This window comes from Mustelus asterias, chromosome 16, assembly GCF_964213995.1.
Source record: "Mustelus asterias chromosome 16, sMusAst1.hap1.1, whole genome shotgun sequence".
Lineage (NCBI taxonomy): Eukaryota > Metazoa > Chordata > Chondrichthyes > Carcharhiniformes > Triakidae > Mustelus > Mustelus asterias.
The window spans coordinates 98,859,359-98,880,775 of record NC_135816.1 but is presented as its reverse complement, the minus strand read 5'-3'; the positions used below and the strand labels follow the sequence as shown (position 1 = coordinate 98,880,775).

General features: G+C 50.1%; 1 protein-coding gene across 2 annotated transcripts in view; it reads left to right on the top strand.

Annotated features, from left to right (window-relative positions):
* Positions 1-21,417, top strand: part of LOC144505318 (ribonuclease inhibitor-like) — a 49,320-nt gene that overhangs the window by 9,007 nt on the left and 18,896 nt on the right. Inside the window, exons 2-5 of one of the 2 annotated variants that reach the window (XM_078231434.1) lie at positions 3,363-3,545; positions 13,256-13,438; positions 15,304-15,470; positions 20,088-20,259. In XM_078231434.1, the coding sequence (XP_078087560.1) occupies positions 3,377-3,545; positions 13,256-13,438; positions 15,304-15,470; positions 20,088-20,259 (691 nt within the window). In that variant the 5' untranslated portion in view covers positions 3,363-3,376. The remainder of the gene's footprint in view (positions 1-3,362; positions 3,546-13,255; positions 13,439-15,303; positions 15,471-20,087; positions 20,260-21,417) is intronic. The other variant, XM_078231435.1, reaches the window with a different exon arrangement.

Sequence of the window (21,417 nt, the reverse complement as noted above, 5' to 3'; positions counted from 1 at the left end):
GCTCGCAACACCTGGACAAGCACTTAGGTGGCCAAGGCATAATAGGCAATGGACCAAGAGCAGGTGAATGGGATTCGTATAGATTGGTATTTGAAGGCCAGTATTGCCGTGGTGGGCCGAAGGGCCTGTTTGTGTGCTGTGTGAGTCTATAGCGTTGTGGTACAGTTGCAGGTCAAATATCCTTTATTGGAATCTCTTGGGATCAATAGCTTTTCGGAGAACTGTGGCTATCAGATACTGTGCATAACTTATAAAAGATAGTGTGAGGCTAGGTGAGTGAGTGCCGAAAGGGGGCAGTGGTATTGTCACTGGGTAATCCAGAGGGTGATGCACTAGGTACCTGGGTTCGAATCCTGGTCATGGCAGATGGTGGAATTTCAATTCATTTCAAAAAAATACCTGGAATTAAGAATCTACTGATGACCATTGAACCATTGTCGATTGTCGGAAAAACCCACCTGGCTCCTTTAGGGAAGGAAATCTGCCGTCCTTACCCCGGTCTGGCCTACATGTGACTCCAGAGCCACAGCAATGTGGTTGACTCTTAACTGCCCTCTGAAATGGCCGAGTGAGACACTCAATTCAAGGGGCAAAGTTTATTCCTTAGTGTCAGAAGTAGGCTTTCATTCACACTGCAGTGAAGTTATTGTGAAAATCCCCTCGTCGCCACACTCTGGCACCTGTTCGGGTACATTGAGGGAGAATTTAGCCAATGAACCTAACCAGCACATCTTTCAGACTGTGGGAGGAAACCGGAGCACCCGGAGGAAACCCACGCAGACACGAGGAGAACGTGCAGACTCCGCACAGACAGTGACCCAAGGACAGAATTGAACCTGGGTCCCTGGCTTTGTGAGGCAGCAGTGCTAACCACTGTGTCACCACACCGCTCACAATTAGGGATGGGCAATCATCACCAGCCAGCGATGCCTACATCCATGAATGAATAAAAATATATGGAATAAAAAGGCTGGAAAGGTAAGATGTGTCTCTGGATAATACACAGAGGTACCTGGAATCAGTGTCACACAGACATGTTCAGCTACATGAACCAGCACAGACAAACAACTCGTGGCACAGTGAGTTAGCACTGCTGCCTCACAGCGTCAGGGACCTGGGTTCGATTCTGGCCTCGGGTCACTGTCTGTGTGGAGTTTGCACATTCTCCCTGTGTCTGCGTGGGTTTCTTCCGGGTGCACCGGTTTTCTCCCACAGTCCAAAGATGTGCGGGTTAGGGGGATTGGCCATGGTAAATTGCCCATAGTGTCAGGGGGACTAGCAGGGTAAATATGTGGGGTTATGGGGATAGGGCCTGGGTGGGATTGTGGTTGGTACAGATTTGATGGGCCGAATGGCCTTCTTCTGTACAGTAGGGATTCTATTTTGCGCTTCTATGACTCCCCACAGTAAAGGTAGATGAGCTTTGAAGAAAGGCTGGCTTTCGGAGGGCTTTGGTTTTTGGCTTTGCTGTGGAATGATGTTTAACCTGTATCGGGGAGTGTGAACACAGTAGTGGGCGATTGTGGTGACCACGTATGTGGCTCTGTGACTCCCCCTGAGGGAGGAAAATCTACCACTATCGCCAGTCCAGACCCAACAGTGCGCTCCTTACTGCTCTCCAAACTAGCCGATAATAACTGCGCAACAGGGAACTCACTCCCTAACAGCGCTGTGGGTGTACCTACAGCTCAGGGACTGCAGCGGTACAGGATGGCGGCTCATCACAACCTTCTCAAGGGGCAATTAGGGACATGCAATAAATGCTGCTCTGAATTTTTTTTAAAAAGGAAGTTGTATTACGATGTTAGTGTACCTTTAAGAGTTTTTTTTATTCCAGCTCACAGTCTTAGGTGATGTCATTGTTGGGAGGAGGGAAAATCTGTAGGCAGGTCAGGTGACAGGGATTCAGTTTGAGTTTGGAGCTGCAGGTTTGAGTTTTAAGTTTTGGAAGGGACAGCAAGCTAAAAAGAAGTGTTTTCCCTCTCTCCCTGCTGTGTTGCTTTCCTGAAGGGTGAAAAGCTGCTGTTGTTGGGGGTTGGACCAGAGTCTCTTTTGTGTTTTGGGAAACTGTCTTGTCTTCAAACTGTTCTGAGCCTCAAAAGCATTTGACTGCAGAATTCAACTAACGGCCTCGATCCCAGTATCACGTGAGCATTAGTCTGTGCTGTGTTGAACCTGGTTAAAGAGTTGGTTATGGAGGTTGGTTTGTTTGGGATAGCTGATATATATTCATTAAGGGTTATACATTATTGTGGTTGTTTCGTTACTTGTTTTGTAATTGATATAAGTTCTTGCTAATATTCTTACTATACATGTTAACTGTATTCTTAAATAAACTTTGTTTGATAAAAGCTCCCGAGTGGGTCATTTGAATCATACTGGAGTGAACCATATCGTGCTTATCCTATCCAAACACAAGGTGCAAAACGTATGATCCAGGCGGGCTCCATAAAACACTGTGGAGTTTCTGACCTGAACCATAAGTGTCCAGGTCTTTGGAATATTGTTAATATGATGAATAAATATCTGGAATGAGTGGATTTTTTAAAATTAATTCATGGGACATGGGCATCGCCGGCTGACTAGTATTTATTAATGGATAGCACGGTGGCACAGTGGTTAGCACTGCTGCCTCACAGGGACCAGGGTTCGATTCCCGGCTCGGGTCACTGTCTGTACAGAGGCTGCACATTCTCCCCATCTCTGTGTGGGTTTCCTCCGGGTGCTCCGGTTTCCCCCCACAGTCCGAAAGACGTGCTGGTTAGGGTCAATTCTCCCTCAGTGACCCAAACAAGCGCCAGAGTGTGGCAACAAGGGGATTTTCACAGTAACTTCATTGCAGTGTTAATGTAAGCCTACTTGTGACACTAATCAATTTTAACTTATTTATTGCCTCGGATTGTCTGATGAGGAAAAGTTGGAGAGGTTAGGATTGTATCCACTGGAGTTTAGAAGAGTAAGAGGGCGACTTGATTGAAACCTTTAAGATCCTGAGGTGGGTATTGACAGGGTGGATGTGGAGAGGATGTTTCCACTTGTGGGAGAATCTAGAACTCGGGATCACTGTTTAAAACTAAGGGGTCGCCCATTTAAGACGGAGATGGGGGGAATTTCTTTCTCTCAGAGGGGGCTGAGTCTCTGGAACGTTCTTCCTCAAAAGGCAGTGGAAGCAGAGTCTGTGAATGTTTTTAAGGCAGAGGGAGAGAGATTCCTGACGAATTGAAGGGGGTGAAAGGTTATCGGGGGGTCGGCAGGAATGTGGGGTTGAGGTTACAGTCAGATCAGCTGTGAATGGGGCAGCAGGCTGGAGGGGCAGAGTGGCCTCCTCCTGATCTGGATTGGAACTTTTGTTGTGATTTCAGGTGGTGGTGACGAAATGGAGGATGAATACCCCAAACACCAGGATCATGAGCCGAGTCTCAGTGCGACGAGTGGATTTGGAGAGGAGATTGCAGATGAGGGAAATCTACTTGAATACAGCGAGGTCAAGGAGCGTGACCTCCCCATTGAGAACGCCAACATCAACAACAGTCAACCCCAGGAAGGTCAGAGAATAATAACTTACCATCGCTAGATTCATAAAATCCCTACAGTGCAGAAGGAGGCCATTCGGCCCATAGAGTCTGCACCCACCACAATCCCACCCAGGCCCTACCCCCCTAAACCTCAAAAGTTTCCCCGAGCTAGTCCCCCTGGCAGTAAGCGGCCATTTATCATGGCCAATCCACGTACCCCGATACATGTTTGGACTGTGGGAGGAAACCGGAGCACCTGAAGGAAACCCACGCAGACACGGGGACAATGTGCAAAGTCCACACAAACAGTGACCCAAGCCGGGAATCGAACCCGGGTCCCTGGCGCTGTGAGGCAGCAGTGCTAACCACTGTGCCATCGTGCCACCCCGAATGTAGCACAACATTTCAGAGCCACTTGACGGGGGTAATGATCAAACGGAAAATGTAATATTGATACGGAAACCTTGGGTAAAGAGGAAGGTTTTAAAGCATACATAACAGGAGAGAAAGAGAAGTTGAGATGAACAGGGAGGGTCAGTACTGAGGGAGTGCTGCACTGTCAGAGGGTCAGTGCTGAGGGAGTGCTGCACTGTCAGAGGGTCAGTACTGAGGGAGTGCCGCACTGTCAGAGGGTCAGTGCTGAGGGAGTGCTGCACTGTCAGAGGGTCAGTACTGAGGGAGTGCCGCACTGTCAGAGGGTCAGTGCTGAGGGAGTGCTGCACTGTCAGAGGGTCAGTGCTGAGGGAGTGCCGCACTGTCAGAGGGTCAGTGCTGAGGGAGTGCTGCACTGTCAGAGGGTCAGTACTGAGGGAGTGCCGCACTGTCAGAGGGTCAGTACTGAGGGAGTGCTGCACTGTCAGAGGGTCAGTACTGAGGGAGTGCCGCACTGTCAGAGGGTCAGTACTGAGGGAGTGCTGCACTGTCAGAGGGTCAGTGCTGAGGGAGTGCTGCACTGTCAGAGGGTCAGTACTGAGGGAGTGCCGCACTGTCAGAGGGTCAGTACTGAGGGAGTGCCGCACTGTCAGAGGGTCAGTACTGAGGGAGTGCCGCACTGTCAGAGGGTCGGTACTGAGGGAGCGCTGCACTGTCAGAGGGTCAGTACTGAGGGAGTGCCGCACTGTCAGAGGGTCAGTACTGAGGGAGTGCCGCACTGTCAGAGGGTCAGTGCTGAGGGAGTGCCGCACTGTCAGGGGGTCGATACTGAGGGAGTGCTGCACTGTCAGAGGGTCAGTACTGAGGGAGTGCTGCACTGTCAGAGGGTCAGTGCTGAGGGAGTGCTGCACTGTCAGATGGTCAGTACTGAGGGAGTGCTGCACTGTCAGAGGGTCAGTACTGAGGGAGTGCTGCACTGTCAGAGGGTCAGTACTGAGGGAGTGCTGCACTGTCAGAGGGTCAGTACTGAGGGAGTGCTGCACTGTCAGAGGGTCAGGACTGAGGGAGTGCTGCACTGTCAGAGGGTCAGGACTGAGGGAGTGCTGCACTGTCAGAGGGTCAGTGCTGAGGGAGTGCTGCACTGTCAGAGGATCAGTGCTGAGGGAGTGCCGCACTGTCAGAGGGTCAGTACTGAGGGAGTGCTGCACTGTCAGAGGGTCAGTGCTGAGGGAGTGCTGCACTGTCAGAGGGTCAGTACTGAGGGAGTGCTGCACTGTCAGAGGGTCAGTCCTGAGGGAGTGCTGCACTGTCAGAGGGTCAGTGCTGAGGGAGTGCTGCATTGTCAGAGGGTCAGTACTGAGGGAGTGCCGCACTGTCAGAGGATCAATACTGAGGGAGTGCTGCATTGTCAGAGGGTCAGTACTGAGGGAGTGCTGCACTGTCAGAGGGTCAGTTGGCTGTAAGGCACTGTTGTAGGAAACACTGTGGAAATACAAGGTTTCTTGCTGATACATATTGAAACCACAAACGTGGCTGCCCTCCGTTTATGCAATCCATAGAATCCCCCCTGTGCAGGTGGCCATTCAGCCCATCGAGTCTGCACAGACATTTCAAATAGAAATCTTATTCCAGCCAGCCCATCATTCCCTGTCCCAGTAACCCCACACATTTAACACAGTTTTCCCACCAATCTGCACAGCTTTGGGGTGAGGGAGGAAACCAGAGCACCCGGAGGAAACCCACACAGACACGGGGAGAACGTGCAGACTCCACACAGACAGTGACCCAAGCCTGGAATCGAACCTGGGTCCCTGACGCTGTGAGGCAGCAGTGCTATCACTGTGCCACCGTGCCGCCCCTAAATGTTGATGGGATGAGTGTGGTATGCAGGATGTTTTATTGGGTAACAGATCTTACTCGATCTGAGGCACATTACACAGCGTCAGCAGGGAGCTCAAACCCTCACAGCCTTATCTTCACACTCCACATGTTGCAGCCTGAGTAACTCCCTGGATACATCGGAGTCAGGCTCTCGGCCTTGTTCTTTCTCCATGGCAACCAACAAACATCATCAGCTTCAATGATAACTCCCCTCGAGCCCTGAATCCAAACCAACCCAAGCTTCAAACTGTGAACAGCAAGATCCCGTACAAGAATGATGATGCGATTTTTTTTCTCTCGGTAATGTTCATTGAGTAATGAATGCTGGGAGACTCATACTAACCCTCTGACAGTGCAGCACTCCCTCAGTACTGACCCTCTGACAGTGCGGCACTCCCTCAGTACTGATCCTCTGACAGTGCGGCACTCCCTCAGTACTGATCCTCTGACAGTGCAGCACTCCCTCAGTACTGACCCTCTGACAGTGCAGCACTCCCTCAGTACTGACCCTCTGACAGTGCGGCACTCCCTCAGCACTAACCCTCTGACAGTGCGGCACTCCCTCAGCACTGACCCTCTGACAGTGCGGCACTCCCTCAGCACTAACCCTCTGACAGTGCGGCACTCCCTCAGCACTGACCCTCTGACAGTGCGGCACTCCCTCAGCACTGACCCTCTAACAGTGCAGCACTCCCTCAGCACTGACCCTCTGACAGTGCGGCACTCCCTCAGCACTGACCCTCTGACAGTGCGGCACTCCCTCAGTACTGACCCTCTGACATTGCGGCACTCCCTCAGTATTGACCCTCTGACAGTGCAGCACTCCCTCAGTACTGACCCTCCGACAGTGCAGCACTCCCTCAGTGCTGATCCTCTGACAGTGCGGCACTCCCTCAGCACTGACCCTCTGACAGTGCAGCACTCCCTCAGCACTGACCCTCTGACAGTGCAGCACTCCCTCAGTACTGACCCTCTGACAGTGCAGCACTCCCTCAGCACTGACCCTCTGACAGTGCAGCACTCCCTCAGTACTGACCCTCTGACAGTGCAGCGCTCCCTTAGCACTGACCCTCTGACAGTGCGGCACTCCCTCAGTACTGACCCTCTGACAGTGCAGCGCTCCCTCAGTACTGACCCTCTGACAGTGCGGCACTCCCTCAGCACTGACCCTCTGACAGTGCAGCGCTCCCTCAGTACTGACCCTCTGACAGTGCAGCGCTCCCTCAGTACTGACCCTCTGATAGTGCAGCGCTCCCTCAGTACTGACCCTCTGACAGTGCAGCGCTCCCTCAGTACTGACCCTCTGACAGTGCAGCACTCCCTCAGTACTGACCCTCTGACAGTGCAGCGGAGCTCCCTCAGTACCTGAGAGGGATCGGTGTTGGGACCTTTGCTGTTTGTTTTATATATATTAAAGAGTTGGATGCGAATGTGGAAAATATAATTCGTAAAGTTGCAGACGACATGAGAATTAATGGTTTTGTTGATAGTGAGGAGGATAGGAGTGGGTGGCACGGTGGCACAATGGTTAGCACTGAAACGTAGAAACAACACAGTATGTTAATATGTGACAATAATAAATCAAATCAAATCAAATCAAAAAACCAAAATTGGAAGCTCGCCCTCCTCCGCCATGCTTGAAGCTGTGCATTGGTGGGAGTAACACAGTAAGAAGTCTCACAACACCAGGTTAAAGTCCAACAGGTTTACAGACATTATTGCTCTCATGGTCTTACTGCTTAGTTTCTTTGCTCGTTTCTGAAAATATGATTTTAGACCCCTGATATCTTGAGGACGATTGTCCACAAAAAATTGAAAATGTTGAATTTGCGGGAAAACTGGAAGAATTCACGCTGTTTCTTTCCAGTGGGAGTTCAGATTAGAATCTCCCACCATCCATTGACTCTGTCTACACTTCCCGCTGCCTCGGCAAAGCAGCCAGCATAATTAAGGACCCCACGCACCCCGGACATTCTCTCTTCCACCTTCTTCCGTCAGGGAAAAAGATACAGAAGTCTGAGGTCACGTACCAACCGACTCAAGAACAGCTTCTTCCCTGCTGCTGTCAGACTTTTGAATGGACCGACCTCGCATTAAGTTGATCTTTCTCTACACCCTAGCTATGGCTGTAACACTGCATTCTGCACCCTCTCCTTTCCTTCTCTATGAACAGTATGCTTTGTCCGTATCGTGCGCAAGAAACAATACTTTTCACTGTAGACTACTACATGTGACAATAATGAATCAAATCAAATCACTGCTGCCTCACAGCGCCAGGGACCCAGGTTCAATTCCGGCTTTGGCTCACTGTCTGTGTGGAGTTTGCATGTTCTCCCCGTGTCTGTGTAGGTTTCTTCCGGGTGCTCCGGTTTCCTCCCACAGCCCGAAAGACGTGCTGGTTAGGTGCATTGTCCCGAACAGGCGCTGGAGTGTGGCGACTAGGGGATTTTCACAGTAACTTCATTGCAGTGTTAATGAAGGCCTACATGTGACAATAATAAATCAACCAAACTTAAGTCTGAGGCTGCAGACTGATATTGATTAGTTGGTCAGAGCAATGACAGACAGAGTTTAATCCTGATAAGTTTGATTTGATTTATTATTGTCACATGTATTGGGATACAATGAAAAGTATTGTTTCTTGCGAGCTATACAAAGCATACCATTCATAGAGAAGGAAAGGAGAGAGTACAGAATGTAGTGTTACAGACATCGCTAGGGTGTAGAGAAAGATCAACTTAATGCAACGTAGGTCCATTCAAAAGTCTGACAGCAGCAGGGAAGAAGCTGTTCTTGAGTCGGTTGGTACGTGACCTCAGACTTTTGTATCTTTTTCCCGATGGAAGAAGGTGGAAGAGAGAATGTCCGGGGTGTGTGGGGTCCTTAATTATGCTGGCTGCTTTGCCGAGGCAGCGGGAAGTGTAGACAGAGCCAATGGATGGGAGGTTGGTTTGCGTGATGGACTAGGCTTCATTCACGACCTTTTGTAGTTTCTTGCGGTCTTGGGCAGAGCAGGAGTCAGACCAAGCTGTGATACAACCAGAAAGAATACTTTCTATGGTGCATCTGTAAAAGTTGGAGAGAGTTGGAGCGGACATGTCGAATTTCCTTAGCCTCCTGAGAAAGTAGAGGCGTTGGTGGGGCTTTCTTAGCTCTAGTGTTGGCATGGGGGGAACCAGGACAGGTTGTTGGTGATCTGGACACCGAATAACTTGAAGCTCTCGACCATTTCTACTTTGTCCCCATTGATGTAGACGGGGATATGTTCTCCTCTATGTTCCACTACACTAGGTGTGAGGTGGTGCATTTTGGGAGATCTAATATGGGTAAGATATAAAATGCAAATTTGCCATCGTCCCAGATAACCACAGGAGAGCTGACTGCTGGTCATTTAACCTGAGGGTCAGCACAGCTCAGGTGAGGGGTAAGGTTGAGAAGGCGAGGCCTTCATGAATAACCACAGCTGGTACGGGAAGCGAACCCACGCTGTTGGCATCGCTCCGCACACGAGCCAGCCGTCAGGCCCACTGAGCTAACCAACTCAGGATACACGCTGTAAACGGGAGCTTCCTAGGGACTATTGAAGAACAAAGGAACCTTGGTGTAGAAGGCCATAGATCCCTGAAGGTGGCAGCACCGGGTAGATAGGGTGGTGAAGAAGGCATACGGAATGTTTGCCTTCATTGGCCGGGGCATGGAATGTCGGAGCAGGGAGGTCCTGGTACCACTTTATAAACCATTGGTTAGGCCACAGATGGAATATTGTGTGCAGCTTTGGTCTCCACAGGAAGGACGAGATTGCGATGGAGAGGGTGCAGAGGAGATTCACCAGGACGCTGCCTGGGCTGGAAAGTCTCGGTTATGAGGAGAGGCTGGATAGGCTGGGGGTTGTTTTCCCTGGAGCAGAGGAGGCTGAAGGGGGGAATCTGATAGAGGTATACCAAACCATGAGAGGCGTAGGTAGGGTCGATTGTCAGAATCTTGTTCCCGTGGCAGAGGCGTCTAAGACCAGAGGATTAAAGTGAGGAGGAAGCAGTTTGGAGGGCATCTGAGGAAAATCTTTTTCACCCAAAGGGTGGTGGAAATATGGAACGCGCTGCCTGAGAGGACGGAGGAGGCAGCTACGCTCGCAACACCTGGACAAGCACTTAGGTGGCCAAGGCATAATAGGCAATGGACCAAGAGCAGGTGAATGGGATTCGTATAGATTGGTATTTGAAGGCCAGTATTGCCGTGGTGGGCCGAAGGGCCTGTTTGTGTGCTGTGTGAGTCTATAGCGTTGTGGTACAGTTGCAGGTCAAATATCCTTTATTGGAATCTCTTGGGATCAATAGCTTTTCGGAGAACTGTGGCTATCAGATACTGTGCATAACTTATAAAAGATAGTGTGAGGCTAGGTGAGTGAGTGCCGAAAGGGGGCAGTGGTATTGTCACTGGGTAATCCAGAGGGTGATGCACTAGGTACCTGGGTTCGAATCCTGGTCATGGCAGATGGTGGAATTTCAATTCATTTCAAAAAAATACCTGGAATTAAGAATCTACTGATGACCATTGAACCATTGTCGATTGTCGGAAAAACCCACCTGGCTCCTTTAGGGAAGGAAATCTGCCGTCCTTACCCCGGTCTGGCCTACATGTGACTCCAGAGCCACAGCAATGTGGTTGACTCTTAACTGCCCTCTGAAATGGCCGAGTGAGACACTCAATTCAAGGGGCAAAGTTTATTCCTTAGTGTCAGAAGTAGGCTTTCATTCACACTGCAGTGAAGTTATTGTGAAAATCCCCTCGTCGCCACACTCTGGCACCTGTTCGGGTACATTGAGGGAGAATTTAGCCAATGAACCTAACCAGCACATCTTTCAGACTGTGGGAGGAAACCGGAGCACCCGGAGGAAACCCACGCAGACACGAGGAGAACGTGCAGACTCCGCACAGACAGTGACCCAAGGACAGAATTGAACCTGGGTCCCTGGCTTTGTGAGGCAGCAGTGCTAACCACTGTGTCACCACACCGCTCACAATTAGGGATGGGCAATCATCACCAGCCAGCGATGCCTACATCCATGAATGAATAAAAATATATGGAATAAAAAGGCTGGAAAGGTAAGATGTGTCTCTGGATAATACACAGAGGTACCTGGAATCAGTGTCACACAGACATGTTCAGCTACATGAACCAGCACAGACAAACAACTCGTGGCACAGTGAGTTAGCACTGCTGCCTCACAGCGTCAGGGACCTGGGTTCGATTCTGGCCTCGGGTCACTGTCTGTGTGGAGTTTGCACATTCTCCCTGTGTCTGCGTGGGTTTCTTCCGGGTGCACCGGTTTTCTCCCACAGTCCAAAGATGTGCGGGTTAGGGGGATTGGCCATGGTAAATTGCCCATAGTGTCAGGGGGACTAGCAGGGTAAATATGTGGGGTTATGGGGATAGGGCCTGGGTGGGATTGTGGTTGGTACAGATTTGATGGGCCGAATGGCCTTCTTCTGTACAGTAGGGATTCTATTTTGCGCTTCTATGACTCCCCACAGTAAAGGTAGATGAGCTTTGAAGAAAGGCTGGCTTTCGGAGGGCTTTGGTTTTTGGCTTTGCTGTGGAATGATGTTTAACCTGTATCGGGGAGTGTGAACACAGTAGTGGGCGATTGTGGTGACCACGTATGTGGCTCTGTGACTCCCCCTGAGGGAGGAAAATCTACCACTATCGCCAGTCCAGACCCAACAGTGCGCTCCTTACTGCTCTCCAAACTAGCCGATAATAACTGCGCAACAGGGAACTCACTCCCTAACAGCGCTGTGGGTGTACCTACAGCTCAGGGACTGCAGCGGTACAGGATGGCGGCTCATCACAACCTTCTCAAGGGGCAATTAGGGACATGCAATAAATGCTGCTCTGAATTTTTTTTAAAAAGGAAGTTGTATTACGATGTTAGTGTACCTTTAAGAGTTTTTTTTATTCCAGCTCACAGTCTTAGGTGATGTCATTGTTGGGAGGAGGGAAAATCTGTAGGCAGGTCAGGTGACAGGGATTCAGTTTGAGTTTGGAGCTGCAGGTTTGAGTTTTAAGTTTTGGAAGGGACAGCAAGCTAAAAAGAAGTGTTTTCCCTCTCTCCCTGCTGTGTTGCTTTCCTGAAGGGTGAAAAGCTGCTGTTGTTGGGGGTTGGACCAGAGTCTCTTTTGTGTTTTGGGAAACTGTCTTGTCTTCAAACTGTTCTGAGCCTCAAAAGCATTTGACTGCAGAATTCAACTAACGGCCTCGATCCCAGTATCACGTGAGCATTAGTCTGTGCTGTGTTGAACCTGGTTAAAGAGTTGGTTATGGAGGTTGGTTTGTTTGGGATAGCTGATATATATTCATTAAGGGTTATACATTATTGTGGTTGTTTCGTTACTTGTTTTGTAATTGATATAAGTTCTTGCTAATATTCTTACTATACATGTTAACTGTATTCTTAAATAAACTTTGTTTGATAAAAGCTCCCGAGTGGGTCATTTGAATCATACTGGAGTGAACCATATCGTGCTTATCCTATCCAAACACAAGGTGCAAAACGTATGATCCAGGCGGGCTCCATAAAACACTGTGGAGTTTCTGACCTGAACCATAAGTGTCCAGGTCTTTGGAATATTGTTAATATGATGAATAAATATCTGGAATGAGTGGATTTTTTAAAATTAATTCATGGGACATGGGCATCGCCGGCTGACTAGTATTTATTAATGGATAGCACGGTGGCACAGTGGTTAGCACTGCTGCCTCACAGGGACCAGGGTTCGATTCCCGGCTCGGGTCACTGTCTGTACAGAGGCTGCACATTCTCCCCATCTCTGTGTGGGTTTCCTCCGGGTGCTCCGGTTTCCCCCCACAGTCCGAAAGACGTGCTGGTTAGGGTCAATTCTCCCTCAGTGACCCAAACAAGCGCCAGAGTGTGGCAACAAGGGGATTTTCACAGTAACTTCATTGCAGTGTTAATGTAAGCCTACTTGTGACACTAATCAATTTTAACTTATTTATTGCCTCGGATTGTCTGATGAGGAAAAGTTGGAGAGGTTAGGATTGTATCCACTGGAGTTTAGAAGAGTAAGAGGGCGACTTGATTGAAACCTTTAAGATCCTGAGGTGGGTATTGACAGGGTGGATGTGGAGAGGATGTTTCCACTTGTGGGAGAATCTAGAACTCGGGATCACTGTTTAAAACTAAGGGGTCGCCCATTTAAGACGGAGATGGGGGGAATTTCTTTCTCTCAGAGGGGGCTGAGTCTCTGGAACGTTCTTCCTCAAAAGGCAGTGGAAGCAGAGTCTGTGAATGTTTTTAAGGCAGAGGGAGAGAGATTCCTGACGAATTGAAGGGGGTGAAAGGTTATCGGGGGGTCGGCAGGAATGTGGGGTTGAGGTTACAGTCAGATCAGCTGTGAATGGGGCAGCAGGCTGGAGGGGCAGAGTGGCCTCCTCCTGATCTGGATTGGAACTTTTGTTGTGATTTCAGGTGGTGGTGACGAAATGGAGGATGAATACCCCAAACACCAGGATCATGAGCCGAGTCTCAGTGCGACGAGTGGATTTGGAGAGGAGATTGCAGATGAGGGAAATCTACTTGAATACAGCGAGGTCAAGGAGCGTGACCTCCCCATTGAGAACGCCAACATCAACAACAGTCAACCCCAGGAAGGTCAGAGAATAATAACTTACCATCGCTAGATTCATAAAATCCCTACAGTGCAGAAGGAGGCCATTCGGCCCATAGAGTCTGCACCCACCACAATCCCACCCAGGCCCTACCCCCCTAAACCTCAAAAGTTTCCCCGAGCTAGTCCCCCTGGCAGTAAGCGGCCATTTATCATGGCCAATCCACGTACCCCGATACATGTTTGGACTGTGGGAGGAAACCGGAGCACCTGAAGGAAACCCACGCAGACACGGGGACAATGTGCAAAGTCCACACAAACAGTGACCCAAGCCGGGAATCGAACCCGGGTCCCTGGCGCTGTGAGGCAGCAGTGCTAACCACTGTGCCATCGTGCCACCCCGAATGTAGCACAACATTTCAGAGCCACTTGACGGGGGTAATGATCAAACGGAAAATGTAATATTGATACGGAAACCTTGGGTAAAGAGGAAGGTTTTAAAGCATACATAACAGGAGAGAAAGAGAAGTTGAGATGAACAGGGAGGGTCAGTACTGAGGGAGTGCTGCACTGTCAGAGGGTCAGTGCTGAGGGAGTGCTGCACTGTCAGAGGGTCAGTACTGAGGGAGTGCCGCACTGTCAGAGGGTCAGTGCTGAGGGAGTGCTGCACTGTCAGAGGGTCAGTACTGAGGGAGTGCCGCACTGTCAGAGGGTCAGTGCTGAGGGAGTGCTGCACTGTCAGAGGGTCAGTGCTGAGGGAGTGCCGCACTGTCAGAGGGTCAGTGCTGAGGGAGTGCTGCACTGTCAGAGGGTCAGTACTGAGGGAGTGCCGCACTGTCAGAGGGTCAGTACTGAGGGAGTGCTGCACTGTCAGAGGGTCAGTACTGAGGGAGTGCCGCACTGTCAGAGGGTCAGTACTGAGGGAGTGCTGCACTGTCAGAGGGTCAGTGCTGAGGGAGTGCTGCACTGTCAGAGGGTCAGTACTGAGGGAGTGCCGCACTGTCAGAGGGTCAGTACTGAGGGAGTGCCGCACTGTCAGAGGGTCAGTACTGAGGGAGTGCCGCACTGTCAGAGGGTCGGTACTGAGGGAGCGCTGCACTGTCAGAGGGTCAGTACTGAGGGAGTGCCGCACTGTCAGAGGGTCAGTACTGAGGGAGTGCCGCACTGTCAGAGGGTCAGTGCTGAGGGAGTGCCGCACTGTCAGGGGGTCGATACTGAGGGAGTGCTGCACTGTCAGGGGTTCGATACTGAGGGAGTGCTGCACTGTCAGGGGGTCGATACTGAGGGAGTGCTGCACTGTCAGAGGGTCAGTACTGAGGGAGTGCTGCAGTGTCAGAGGGTCAGTACTGAGGGAGTGCCGCACTGTCAGAGGGTCAGTACTGAGGGAGTGCTGCACTGTCAGAGGGTCAGTACTGAGGGAGTGCTGCACTGTCAGGGGGTCGATACTGAGGGAGTGCCGCACTGTCAGAGGGTCAGTACTGAGGGAGTGCTGCACTGTCAGGGGGTCGATACTGAGGGAGTGCTGCACTGTCAGAGGGTCAGTACTGAGGGAGTGCTGCACATTCTCTTCCTAGGCCACTGAGCTGTTGCAGGTTTGAGTCCTTTCTCTCTCCCCTCCTCATATTTGCTTTTCTGAGAATGAGCCACAGTCTTAATGTTTGTCCTGTTCCTCCCGTCTCCCGATCGGCTCGGTGGCACAGTGGTTAACACTGCTGCCTCACAGCCATGATAAGTCAACCATTGGTGTCAGGGATTAGCAGGGCAAATATGTGGTGATGTGGGTCGGGCCTGGGTGGGATTGTGGTCGGTGCAGACTCGATGGGCTGAATGGCACCTTCTGTTCTGTCGGGATTCTATGAACAGTCCATACTGTACTTGTTCTCCTTCTCTCTCCGCCTCCCCCCCCCAGACCTGGTTGCGGAGGTGAAAGGAGCTGAAGACTACACCTCGGACGCACATCTATACAGAGTCAGCCGGTTCTACTGCCAGCGCCTCCTGCTGGCCATGGATGGCTTTGTGGAGAGACTCACCTGCGCACCTCTGGAGGACGCTTTACTGTACACACAGGAGCGGGAGGTAAGACCCATTGGGGACGTCCATTGGAACTGAGGCCACAGGCGCCATGTTCAACGCAAACTCAGACTCTACAGATCGCTGCTCAGTGGCAAAATGATGCCATGCGCACTTGTACAATAATGGGGTTGTGATATTTAGCCTAAAATGCGATGCAATTGTTTGCAATGCTCAAGTGGGACAATGCTCAAGAGGGCGGCACGGTAGCACAGTGGTTAGCACTGCTGCTTCACAGCTCCAGGGTCCCGGGTTCGATTCCCGGCTCGGGTCACTGTCTGTGTGGAGTTTGCACATTCTCCTCGTGTCTGCGTGGGTTTCCTCCGGGTGCTCCGGTTTCCTCCCACAGTCCAAAGATGTGCGGGTTAGGTTGATTGGCCAGGTTAAAAATTGTCCCTTAGAGTCCTGAGATGTGTAGGTTAGAGGGATTAGCGGGTAAAATATGTGGGGGTAGGGCCTGGGTGCGATTGTGGTCGGTGCAGACTCGATGGGCCGAATGGCCTCCTTCTGCACTGTAGGGTTTCTATGTTTCTAATTAGCATCAACGCATGGGAAGATGTAAAATGCTGGATTGAGACAGTTAGCATTGCGATGCCGAATTTAGATAATTAGCAAAAATATACAAAGCATAAAACTATAAAACAAAGTAATAGAAGTAGGCCATTTGGCCCATCGAGCCTGTTCCGCCATTCAATGTGATAATCTCCTCAACTCCACTTTCCCACCTTATCCTCATAACCCTCGATTCCCTAACTGGTTAAAAATCTGTCTATCTCAGCCTTGTACACACTTAACGACCCAGCCTCTACATGTCTCTGCAAAGAATTCCACACATTCACTACCCTCTGAGAGAAGAGAATCCTCTTCAATGCGTGACTCCTTACTCTGAGATTCTGCCCTTTGGCCCCAGACTTTCCCACAAGGGGAAAACAACCTCTCAGCATCGACCCTGTCAAGCCGCTTGAGAATCTGATATGTCTCAGTAAGGTCACCTCTTATTCTTCTTAACTTCAGTGAGTACAGACCCTACTCAACCTCTCATTACCCAAGATCAACCAAGTGAATCTTCTCCGGACTGCCTTCAATGCCAGTGTATCATTCTCTAGATAAGGGGGCCAGAACTATTCACAGTATTCCAGCTGTGGTCTAACTAGTGTTTTTTTTCGCAAGTTCCCTATTTTTATACTCTTGTTGTCTTTGAAATAAAGGCCAACATCCCATTTGCCTTCCCTCATCTTTCTCCATTTAAATAATATTCAGCTCCACAATTCTTCCTCACAAAGTGCAGAGCTTCATATTTTCCTGCATTATATTCCATCTGGCAAGTTTCTGCCCACTCACTTAACCTGTCTGTATCCCTCTGTGGATGATGTATTATCCTCACCATTTGCCTTCCCACCTATTTTTGCGTCATCTGCAAACTTGGCATCAGTACATTCCCTTTGCTCGCGTTACTAAATTGACATAATTAGCATTATCATGTAGGTTTATACATTGATAATTAGCACAATTTGCTGTTCTGTGGATTAGCCATGGCAGACATGGCGACGGACCAAGGGAGGAATTTTCCTGTTCGTCCCGCCAGGGGAATCGTAGCGGGCGAGGGAGGCACAGACCATGCAAAGGTCCCCTGACTTTGGGTGGGATTTTGTGTTCTTGGGACAAGCGCAGATGGAAATCCTGGCCCCAAGTATTTCAAAATGGGATTAAATAGACAGGTGCAACTCCAAATACCGGCTTGAGTGAGATCATTGGCATCCTGAACAAGACAGAGTTTTACAATGCAGAATAATGTGAATTGCCGTGTTGTGTATGATATGAATCTAGCCAATGCTAAATTGGGATCATTCGCATTTACACAAATTAAAGTCATCAAGGTTCCTTAGGCAGCACCTTCCAAACCCACAACCATCTGGAGGGACAAGGACAGCAGATACCTGGGAACACCACCACCTGGAGGTTTCCCTCCAAGTCACTCACCATCCTGACTTGGAAATATAGCAGCCGTTCCTTCACTGTCACTGGAAAATCCTGGAACTCCCTTGCTAACAGCACTGTGGGTGTACCTACACCTCAGGGACTGCAGAAGGCAGCTCACCACCACCTTCTCAAGGGGCAGTTAGGGATGGGCAATAAATGCTGGAGCCAGCCAGTGACGCCTACATCCCATGAATGATTTTTTAAAATCTTGCAGTTGAACTCAGAACTAGGGACTATCAGCATAAGGAACAAGTGCAGCATCTCCAATCCTGAGCTTGGTAAACCGCGGTACCTCAACACTGGACATTCCTGCTGCCATGCACGAGTTTCTAATTCTTATCAAATGAGTAAAATAACTTACTGGATTACTCAGCCGCTTGCTGCGTTGGGGCAATGGCGAGCCAGACCGGTTAGCGGCTTTGAGAGCGAGATTCCTTTCCCCATATTCCGAGTGGTCCCAGCGACCCTTCACCCCCACCTGACCCCGAGCCTGACCAAGTCGGCCCTGGGCTGAACCCGCTGACCCGGAAACCGGCACCGTGGGAAGTCCAGCGCGGGCCTGGTCCCCTGGTGGCTGGCTTTGAGATGCTGTTAGTCACCAATACATCCCGGAAAAATCTCCCCAGCCGGTGAGCGGTGTGAGGATGTGGAGGTGATGGCCTGGTGGTATTATCGCTAGGCTAGCAATCTAGATAGTAATGTTCTGGGGACCCCGGTTCGAATCCCACCATGACGGATGGTGGAATTTGAATTCAATAAAAAAATATCTGGAATTAAGAATCTGCCAATGAAACCATTGTCGGAAAAACCCATCTGGTTCCTTTAGGGAAGGAAATCTGCCGTCCTTACCCCGGTCTGGCCTACATGTGACTCCAGAGCCACAGCAATGTGGGTGACCCTTAGCTGCCCTCGGACAACTAGGGATGGGCAATAAATGCTGGTCCGCCAGCGACGCCCGTGTCCCATGAAAAAAATATATTTAAGAGGGCAGAAATCTGGATAAACACTAAGGGGAGAAAGGGATCCAAAAGAGAAAACACTGGAAAATCTCAGCAGGTCTGGCAGCATCTGTAAGGAGAGAAAAGAGCTGATGTTTTGAGTCCGGATGACCCTTTGTTAAAGCTGTTTCAGATTCCAGCATCCACAGTAATTTGCTTTTATTAGAGAGAAAGGGATATTTGATTTGATTTGATTTATTATTGTCACATGTATTAGTATACAGGGAAAAGTACACGCTATGCAGACAAAGCATACCGTTCAGAGTTTAAAGTGTATTTTTAAGTGTCACAAGTAGGCTTACATTAACACTGCAATGAAGTTACTGTGAAAATCCCCCTGTCACCACACTCCGGCGCCTGTTCGGGTACACTGAGGGAGAATTTAGCATGGCCAATACACCTAACCAGCACGTCTTTCGGGCTGTGGGAGGAAACCGGAGCACCCGGAGGAAACCCATGCAGACACGGGGAGAATATGCAGACTCCACACAGCGACCCAAGCCAGGAATTGAACCCGGGTCCCTGGTGCTGTGAGGCAGCAGTGCTAACCACTGTGCCACCGTGCGGCCCCTGGAAAGGAAAGGAGAGAATGCAGAATGTAGTATTACGTGCCCAGCTAGGGTACAGAGAAAGATCAATTTAATATGAGGTAGGTCCATTGAAAAGTCTGATGGCAGCAGGGAAGAAGCTGTTCTTGCGTCAGTTGGTACGTGATCTCAGACTTTTGTATCTTTTTCTTGATGGAAGAAGGTGGAAGAGAGAATGTCCCGGGTGCGTGGAGTCCTTAATTAGATAGAAGGAGATGGGGATGTGGTGAAATAAAGAGAAGCTTCATGAGCAGCAGAAATGTCAGCACAGCACAGATGGGCCGAATGGCCTGTTTCTGTGCTGAAGATTCATAGAAATATAGAAACTGGAAGCAGGAGGAGGCCATTCAGCCCTTCCAGCCTGCTCCAACATTCATTTTGATCCTGCCTGATCATCGAATTCAATATCCTGATCTCCCCCTTCCCCCCATATCCCTCGATCCCTTTAGCCCCAAGAGTGATAGCTAATTTCTTCCAATCACACAATGTTTTGGCCTCAACTACTTTCTGTGGGAGTGAATTCCACACATTCACCACCCTCTGGGTGAAGAAATTTCTCCTCACCTCAGTTCTAAAAGGTTTACCCCTTACCCTCAAACGGCACGGTAGCACAGTGGTTAGCACTGCTGCTTCACAGCTCCAGAGACCTGGGTTCAATTCCCGGCTTGGGTCACTGTCTGTGTGGAGTTTGCACATTCTCCTCGTGTCTGCGTGGGTTTCCTCCCACAGTCCAAAGATGTGCGGGTTAGGTTGATTGGCCGTACTAAAATTGCCCCTTAGTGTCCTGAGATGGGTAGGTTAGAGGGATTAGCGGGTGGATATGGGGGTAGGGCCTGGGTGGGATTGTGGTCGGTGTAGACTCGATGGGCCGAATGGCCTCTTTCTGCACTGTTGGGTTTCTATTCTATTCTATGGCCCCTAGTTCTGGACTCCCCCACCATCAGGAACATTCTTTCTGAATCTACCCTGTCTAACCCTGTTGGAATTTTATAAGTTTCTCACTCTATTAAACTCCAGTGAATATAATCCTGACTCAATGTCATTCTGGGTCCTTCCAGGAATTCAGGCCAGCGGCGGAGGTGGAAGGGAAGAAGAAACCTTCAAACCATCTCCTGAAGATGCTGAAGGAGAGAGATCTGCCCTTCAGTGAAACTCTGGGGGACTTCCTGAGCAGATTGTGGGATGTGAAGCAAGAACTGCAGGGGATCGTGAAGGATATGAACGAGAGGGGTACCTCAATAGCCCACACCTCAATAGCCCACACCTCAATAGCCCACACCTCAATAGCCCACACCTCAATAGCCCACACCTCAATAGCCCACACCTCAATAGCCCACACCTCAATAGCCCACACCTCTATAGCCCACACCTCTATAGCCCACACCTCTATAGCCCACACCTCTATAGCCCACACCTCTATAGCCCACACCTCAATAGCCCACACCTCTGCCAAGTCTTCCAGAGTACCACCTTCCCCTTTTGGACGTTGGCACTGAATCTACCTCCTCCATTCTTTCAGGCAGTGCCCTCCAGATCATCACTCGCTGTGTCAAAAGCCGTGTCACTTTTTGCCAATTATCTTCAATCTGTGACCCTCCAGTTACTGACCTTCCTGCCATTGGAAACAGTATCTTCTCAGTTACTCTGAGAAAACCCTTTGAGATTGCGAAACACCACCAATAAATCCCCCCTTAACCTGATCTGCTCTGAGGAGAACATCTTTAACAAATTCAACCTTAGGATGAGCAGACTCAATGGGCCGAATGGCCTCCTCCTGCACTGTAGGGATTCTATGTGTGGGTGTCGGTGGCTGGGCCAGCATTTAGTGCCCATCCCTATTTGCCCCTTGAGAAGGTGGTGGTGAGCTGCCTTCCTGAATCGCTGCTGTCCCTGAGGTGTAGGTACACCCACCGTGCTCTTAGGGAGGGAATTCCAGGATTTTGACCCAGAGGCAGTGAAGGAATGGCCGATATATTTCCAAATCAGGATGGTATGTGGCTGGGAGGGGAACCTCCAGTTGGTGGTGTTCCCAGCCTCTCCAGTCTTAACAGAAGTCCCCCTCAATCCCTGGGACCATTCTGGTCAACCTCCTCGGCACCCTCTCCAAGTTCCCAAACATCCTCCTTAAATCGTATTATCCCAAATCGGATGAGCAGGCTGGGTCTCGCCGTGAGCGGTGAGGCAACCGCTTCGGCCTTGAAGAAAGTCCCCATGAAAATTGAGCGATTAGATGGCACGGTGGCACAGTGGTTCGCACTGCTGCCTCACAGGGACAGGGGCCCAGGTTCAATTCCAGCGTCAGGTCACTGTCTGTGTGGAGTTTGCACGTTCTCCCCGTGTCTGCGTGGGTTTCCTCCCAGTGCTCCGGTTTTCTCCCACAGTCCGAAA